Source organism: Cervus canadensis, chromosome 14 (assembly GCF_019320065.1).
Source record: "Cervus canadensis isolate Bull #8, Minnesota chromosome 14, ASM1932006v1, whole genome shotgun sequence".
NCBI classification, from domain to species: Eukaryota; Metazoa; Chordata; class Mammalia; order Artiodactyla; family Cervidae; genus Cervus; species Cervus canadensis.
The window spans coordinates 54873055-54881043 of NC_057399.1; the positions used below are offsets into that span (position 1 = coordinate 54873055).

At 38.7% G+C, this 7989-nt stretch overlaps 1 protein-coding gene across 1 annotated transcript; it reads left to right on the top strand.

The window, feature by feature from the left end:
• The first annotated feature begins 3400 nt into the window (after window positions 1-3400).
• Window positions 3401-3838, top strand: LOC122453255 (COX assembly mitochondrial protein homolog). The gene has a single exon (XM_043487178.1). The coding sequence runs from the start codon at window positions 3477-3479 to the stop codon at window positions 3729-3731; it is 255 nt and encodes an 84-aa protein (XP_043343113.1). The 5' UTR covers window positions 3401-3476; the 3' UTR covers window positions 3732-3838.
• The last annotated feature ends 4151 nt before the right edge of the window (window positions 3839-7989 follow it).

Sequence of the window (7989 nt, forward strand, 5' to 3'; positions counted from 1 at the left end):
TTCTCCAACACCATAGTTCAAAAGCATCAATTTGTGAGTGCTCAGCTTTCTTCACAGTCCAACTCTCACATCCATACATAACTACTGGAAAAACCATAGCCTTTACCAGATGGACCTTTGTTGGCAAAGTAATGTCTCTGCTTTTTAATAAGCTATCTAGGTTGGTCATAACTTTCCTTCCAAGGAGTAAGCGTCTTTTAATTTCATGGCTGCAATCACCATCTGCAGTGATTTTGGAGCGCACCCCCCCCAAAAAAAAAGTCTGACACTGTTTCCACTGTTTCCCCATCTATTTCCCATGAGGTGATGGGACCGGATGCCATGATCTTAGTTTTCTGAATGTTGAGCTTTAAGCCAACTTTTCCACTCTCCTCTTTCACTTTCACCAAGAGGCTTTTTAGTTCCTCTTCACTTTCTGCCATAAGGGTGGTGTCATCTGCATATCTGAGGTTATTGCTATTTCTCCGGGCAATCTTGATTCCAGCTTGTGCTTCTTCCAGCCCAGCATTCCTCATGATGTACTCTGCATAGAAGTTAAATAATCAGGGTGACAATATACAGCCTTGACGTACTCCTTTTCTTATTTGGAACCAGTCTGTTGTTCCATGTCCAGTTCTAACTGTTGCTTCCTGACCTGCATACAGGTTTCTCAAGAAGCGGGTCACATATACTTATAGAAGCATAAATAAAAGAGTTCAGGTGGTAATTGTTCTAAAATGGTTTCATGTACATTGGTCTGTCCACATAATAATCAGATGCTGGAGGGCAAAAGTCCTTAAATACAACCTCATTCACAGATTCCAATGATAGTAGGTAGATGACCCACCATCTGGGGGATGAGCCCTTCTATTGGAAAGAGTCAAAGGTAACAAAATTTGTTAAGTGCCTCACACCTCCAAGAGACTTCCAGGGAAATCTGCATTTGGGGAGTGAAAAAGAACTGAGCAAAATAGGAAAGATAGACCTAGGATGAAAACTCCTCAAGACATTGTGAGAGATAGGGCATAGATTTGAGGGATAAAGGCTTGAAATCCAAGATCAGGTCTTAGCCCTACTACTGAGCTCTGCCATTCAACTGTTGTGTTCTTGGGCAAATTAGGTAAATTCTCTGAACTTCAGTCTCAACCACTGTAAAAGAAACATGGTTATACTAGAGCCAAAAAGTTCAAAAATAAATAAGCAGTCCAATGTTAGTAACTTATTTATTAACATTAGACTGCAAAGCTAATATTAGATTGCAAATATAACTGTAAAGTTTGCCTGTGTACATATGATATTTTCCTATGTTATTTATTTACCATCTATGTTTCCACTGACCCTGATTTTGTTTTCTAGTTTATTGATCGAACTATTAAAAAGCATCTCAAAATTATAGCCCAACATAGATGGGCTATAAATATATAAACTGAGTTATATCTGTTTGTAGAGCTATTGGAAAATAAAATGGGATAATGTCTTTTTAAAAAAATCCTTCACAGAGTTTAATAAATGTGATTTTCCCAAACCCTATTATATCTTCTCATCAAAAGTATGATTTAAACAGACATTCTAAATCAAGAAGACAGATGCCATGGGTTATGGCTGTCAGAGAGGTAACCATTTCATGTACTTCAACTAGACCACTTTCATTTCTGTGGCCAGTTCTTTATATTTCCTGAAGTTACATAGTAAATTTTCAAGTACAACTTAAATTACCTAGTAACTGCTTTATTCATTTTTATTCCTTTATGTCAAAGTCTATCATTTTAATAAATCAGGTTTTTCACATGTAATAAAAACACAGATGCTTTCAGTTTTTGTGTTTTGACTCAGTGAAAAGACTGAGTTGAAGTCTGTTGTTCCATGAAGGGGAAAGTACTTTTTTTAAGGTCCCAGAGCTTCTCATGCCCTTCCTATGGATGATATGATTTTCAAGGGGAAAACAAAGCTAACCTTGACCTGTTTGCTTGCAGTGGGCACTTTTGTAAATATAAACAGCAGAAACTTGTTCCAAAAAGACATCACATCAATGTGAGCAGACACTCCTGTCCATCAGAAGGCAATCTCCACATTTATAAAGAAAAAATCAGTGAGCTGTGAGTAAGGCTTTTAGTGCACACATTTTTTTAAGAAACATAAATGCCTTAAGAATAAGCAACTTACAAGTCACAAAATAGAGAGGAAGGCAGAAATAGGCATCTGCCTCATTATATCAAGCCACAAAGCAGCTGACATTTACTAAGAAGAGGATTATTTGATCAAAATTGTTCAGGTAAGCTAAGACTGTGCTATTCACAAGTAACCTTTGAAGAAATTAAGAAGACAAAAGAACAAAAAAGGATATGAAATATTTAATTATGTTATCCTTGAATATGTATAACTATTAAGGAAATACCAGATATATAAATAGCACATTATGCAACTATGATTTATTTTTTATTTAGATTGGGGAAGGGATTTACTACTATGGTATATCATCAAAAACTGGAAACTAATTATTTATTTTTCCATAGCAAATGTCTACTCTATAATTATGGAAGTACAAATCCTATTAGATACTCAAGCAGAGCTGTCAATTAGAAGAATGATATATGAGCTCTGAGAAGAATCTGTAGTAGATATATGAAATTGAAGTTAACAACATATAGTTTTTGAAATTAAATCTAACATTACCTGTCAGGTAAACCTGTACACTAAGAATGAATTTCTGAAGAATTAATTACTTTAGATCACAGAAAAGAACAGTAAGTTGACAGACAAGATCAGAGAGCACTTAAGGACAACTTGGAGGCCTGAGTCAGAGAATGCAGGTCTTTTTGAGTGAAATGAGGCTTTCTGTCCACTTGAATACCACTTCTCCATCTCCTTTGCTGGCTCCTCTGTCTTATTTATTTTTAAATGTTGGTGCCCTTTTGGGTTTGGTTTGGGGAACTTTATAGTCATTAAACACTCCAAATATGATTCTATCAAATTTTGTATTGAAAATGCCATCTGTAATGTACTGATATTCCAGTTAATGCCTCCAGTCCATGGCTATTATTTAGTTTCAGATTTTTAGGTTTTCCCATTTCTTCTCAGATATCTTAAAATATTATTCAACAGACTAAAGTGGTGCGTCCAAAAAAGACCTTCAATAAACAGCATCACCATCTATCTTAGTCCCTCCAAATCAAAAAAAAAAAGTAGTGTTCCTGAATTACTTTTCTCTTCTGCATACCACTCCACTCTACCAAGTCCTATCGGATCTGAAATACAGCTCAAATCCAATGACTTATCTATCATCCAGCTTCCATGCTATTGTCTTAGCCACAGTTATTGTAGCCTGGGCTACTGAAGTCATTTCAAATTCTTTTCCTGAGCAGAGACCCACTTTCCCAGCCCTGCTCCACTGCGTCAGCTTCTCTGCCAACTGACCAGGCGGAAACAGCAGCAGGGGAGGAGGGCCCGCAGAGCAGCATCTCAGACACGTCGAAAAAGATGTTTTGATCCCTAAAATAATGAGAGAAAAGGCCCGAGAGAGATGTTCTGAACAAGTTCAAGGTTTCACTAAGTGTTGCAAGGACTCTGGAGTTCTTATGGTAGTAAAATGCCAGAAGGAAAACTCTGCACTGAAAGACTGTCTCACCTCTTACTATAAAGATCCAGCCTTTTATGAAGAATGCAAAATGGAATACCTGAAGGAAAGGGAGGAATTCAGAAGAACTGGAATTCCTACCAAGAAAAGGCTACAGAAGCTTCCCACAAGTATGTAGGCAAATATTCAAGATGATGCTCATGGAAATCAGTCACCTGAAATAATGGACTCAGGGAAGTGCGTTTCCTTTATCCTTAATTATGGAAATAACTATCTGAAATAAAGATTTTTTTTTTAACCTCCAAAAAAAAAAAAAAACCAAATTCTTTTCCTTATTTCTACTCTTGTCTCCCACAATTCATTTTTCACTTGGCAGCCACATGGATCATTAAAAAGAAAGAATGAGAAAGAAAATCAATATAATGTGATTACAGAGCTCATATAGTTACAGTTTACCTAAAAACAACTTATCACTCTTCTTGGAGACCATTAAGCATGAGGAAAACAAAGAAATAGGTATACATTAAAAAAAAATTACTCAATTGCTGTTTTTCCAGAAATATGAGGAAATAGAAGCTACAACTCCAAGTAATATTTTATTGCTGCTAAGATCTTGCAGAACCACCTGGGAGTGCAGGCAACTGAGTGAAAAGTGTCTAGAGGCTCAGAGGTAACAGATTCCAAAAAGCACAGCACAGATACAGCCCCTAAGTATGAGGAATTTCTTAAAATGTAAAATTTAAAGTTGACATTGGAGCTACAATAAACAGGACTGGGCTCTAAGGAGGCCGGCCTTTGAGAGCGGCTGTCAAGGTGATATATCTAATAGTAGTGGCATATCAAGGACTGTGCCACTGGAAACACATCCTACAATTGAAGATCGCCTTGGAACCCAAGGATGTTTCCTTACTGCCTGTGAGTGGTGAAGGAACAGGGACAAGGGCCTGCAGATCTGGCAGCCGAAACTACTGGATGCCTTAAGCTTTGAGGGCCAAAAGGAAGTTGGCTACACAGGGAAGAAACAGTCTACATCGAAAAGAAGAAGGGGGAGCCCTTGGATAATAAAGCTACCTATACCACCAAACAGGAACCTCTCGCAAATAGCAGATTCAATGACAACTGACAAAACAGCACTGAACATAGTTATAAAGCTTAGTGATCCAGATACTCTATGGAGGGGACTTCCCAGGTGCGACAGTGGTTAACAGTCCACCTCACAGTCTGGGAGATGTGGGCTCAATCTCTGGTCGGGGAATTAAGATCCCACATGTTGCAGAGCAACCAAGCTCATGTGATGCAACTACTGAGCCCACGTGCTCTAGAGCCCGTAAGCCACAACTCGAGAGGCTCAGTGCCACAACTCGAGAGCCAATGCAGCCAAATAAGTAAATATTTTTAAAAAGAGAAAAATAAAGCAGATAACTGAAAAAAAGATACTCTATGAAGAAGGTGGTAAAAAGCAGCAAAATATACCATTTTGGAATATACTCAAAAGATTCACAATGGAGCACATTAAAGAATGTTATTATTTCACTACACACAAATGTATGAAGTGATTGCCATGAACAGAAGCTCTTAAAGAAGACATATAAGAACTCAAGGAAAAGATGCTAGAACAATGAGAAGAGATGAACTATGAATGGGTAGAATTCAAGAGAAAATTCTTTCCCAAGAAAGAAGTAAAATTACTAGAAAAAAATAAAAAGGCAAGTTTAAGGGAAGCACATGAGAGAACAGAGACAATGGAAAACAGAAAAAAAGACTCAGGACGAAAATGGGGAAAGCACAAACAAAATCCTCTTGCGTTATTTCATTTATGAACTCTATGGCTCTATTATCTATTCAAAAGTAAAATTCCAAACAACAACAACAACAAAAATCATATCACTGCCATTCTTCAAACCCTCCAATAGCCACTAATGGATTTTAGAATGAAATTCAAAGTTTGTCCCATGGCCTGTCTTGCATCACTGGCTTCTACTCCTACCGATTTCAAGTTTTCCCCTGCTCTCATTCAGCCATACTGATGATTTTTTACTTATATTGTTCCATCAACTTCAAACATGGTTCTTCAGAACTTCCTACAGCTGAGTCTTAACATACTATCACAAAAAGGCTTTAGTCCATGACATCACTAACACATAAGGTATTCTCTTCCATCTTACTGTTTGTTTCTTCCCTAGCCTATCATAACCATAATTATCTCATTAATTACATTATTTACTTAGATGTTGTTTTCCTCCTTCACAGAAATGTAAGTTCCCCAAGAACAGAGGCCTGTATAGTCAAGCACCTACCACACAGTTAGCACTTGATAAAGTTTGATGACTAAAGGAAGGAGAAATAATTTGTTTCTAGTGTTTCTTCTAGTGCCAATGTGCCAGTACTGACATCTAGTACTTCACTTTGTAGAGGATGACAGAATCCACCAAAAACACACAGCAAACTTTAGGTCTTTGCACACTTTGAATTATCAAGTTAGTTATTAACTTTGTACATTTATATATCAAGCTATGGGCTTCCCCAATGGCTTAGCAGGTAAAAAATCTGCCTATAATGGAGGAGGAGGAGACCCAGGAGACACAGGTTTGATCCCTGGATCTGGAGGATCCCCTGGAGGAGGAACTGGCAACTCATTCCAGTATCCTTGCCCCGAAAATCCCATTGACAGAGGAGCCTGGTGGATGACAATGGGTCGCAATCACAACTAAGCACCCAAGCACAGCACATCAATCTATATAGCTATATGTATTACATATATTCATTCATTCATTTATCCATCCATCGTGCTGGTTCATGTTTACCTGGAGGACTATGACTAGTGTAGATTTTGGTACTGAGAGTGGTTCTAGAGGAACAGAATATTTAGGTTTGTTTTCTGAATTGGTACTGGAATTTCTCGAATTGACTCTCTAATCTGATTAAAGACATTTCCCATAGTAAAGAGAGCACTGATAATACACAGCATGATCTGACAACCTGGATATGCCAAAATCCTCCATTAACCCTCTTTGCTGAGTCACTTTAGTCGTGTCCAACTCTGTGACTCCATGAACTGTAACCTGCCAGGCTCCTCTGTCCCTGGGGATTCTCCAGGCAGGAATACTGGGGCAGGTTGCCATGCCCTCTTCTGGGGGATCTTCCTGATCAAGGGATTGACCCTGCATCTCTCAAGTCTCCTGCACTGGCAGGCAGGTTCTTTACCCCTAGCACCACCTGAGAAGCCCTAGACCCTCTTTATCAATCATTTATTAAGAAATACTAGGCTGAGTTACTGGATACATGAAACTTTTGAACATTTTAAGAAGAGCGATGACTTACTGAGATTAGCTTGTTGTCCCAATGTCACTGGGCAAAGTGAGAAATAAAAGGATGAGATTAGGGATTTGAACTCCCAATTTAAGCACTGCACGCGCGCGCGCGCGCACACACACACACACACACACACAATCTGAAGCCTTTTATGTGTGCCCTGAAGGAGACCTTTGTTTCCTATAGCCTTAGGGCTGAAATTCTTGAAAATCAAAAGCAGAATCTCATTCTGTGATTGACTGAATTACAAAGAAACCTGAATTTCCAGTCTTTTTGGGTTCTTAATAATAGCCTTGATTGAAAAAGGATGGGATCCTGTAAATTGGGGACATGTTGGGAAGACCCTGATCAAAGTGGAGACCTTGAGACTTTCAAGTCTGATGCATCTTCTTTGCCAACGATGCCCTCCCAGGTGCAGTGGGAGTGGCCTGCTCACTTCCAGTAGAAGTAGCCTCCCCAACCTCAGGGTAATAAACAGCCTCTGCATTTCCTTTTAATGGGATTAATTTTCATTGGTTGAGGAAACAGTAATGGTCTCCTCTGAGTGACTTGTGAACCAAAACAATGCTGATTCTCCTCTGGATACACCATCCATTTTTGAATCTAGACTTATACCCAGATTCAAGTCCCAGCAGGCCTCTAAAGGTGAGGTACAAACTACTACAACCATGAGGAGGTGCTCTCCACTCCAAAAGAACTATTTGAGTTTTCAAACTTATAAAGACGGACCTGGGGAACACGTGTTGGAATATACACTAAGGTTGTGGTATAGTGCTTCAAGAAACAATGTTGAAATAGGCTGAATTTACTGATATGGGCTCATCAAGCTGAGATACTACATTTAACGTTGTAGTTCAAGGAGTTAGAAAGGACTCAAACAGGTTGGGTGGTTGGCTGAAACAGGGACCAAAAAGGTGTTCCTCAGTGAGTAAATGAGAAGTTCTTGATCTGACTTGGTTTGAGAGAGAGAGAGAGAGAGAGAGAGAGAAAGTTTCCAAGTACAGTGAAAACAACTGTCACTAACTGGGATATTTAAAGCCAGCCTTATAGCATTGGCTGGTGGGTTATGCTCTTCCTAGGAGTTAAATGGATAGAAAACCTATTAAAATTCTCAACTGATCTTT

Coding starts and splice junctions, on each gene's coding strand:
- LOC122453255 (XM_043487178.1), top strand. CDS start 3,477: ATGAGAGAAAAGGCCCGAGAGAGATGTTCTGAACAAGTTCAAGGTTTC.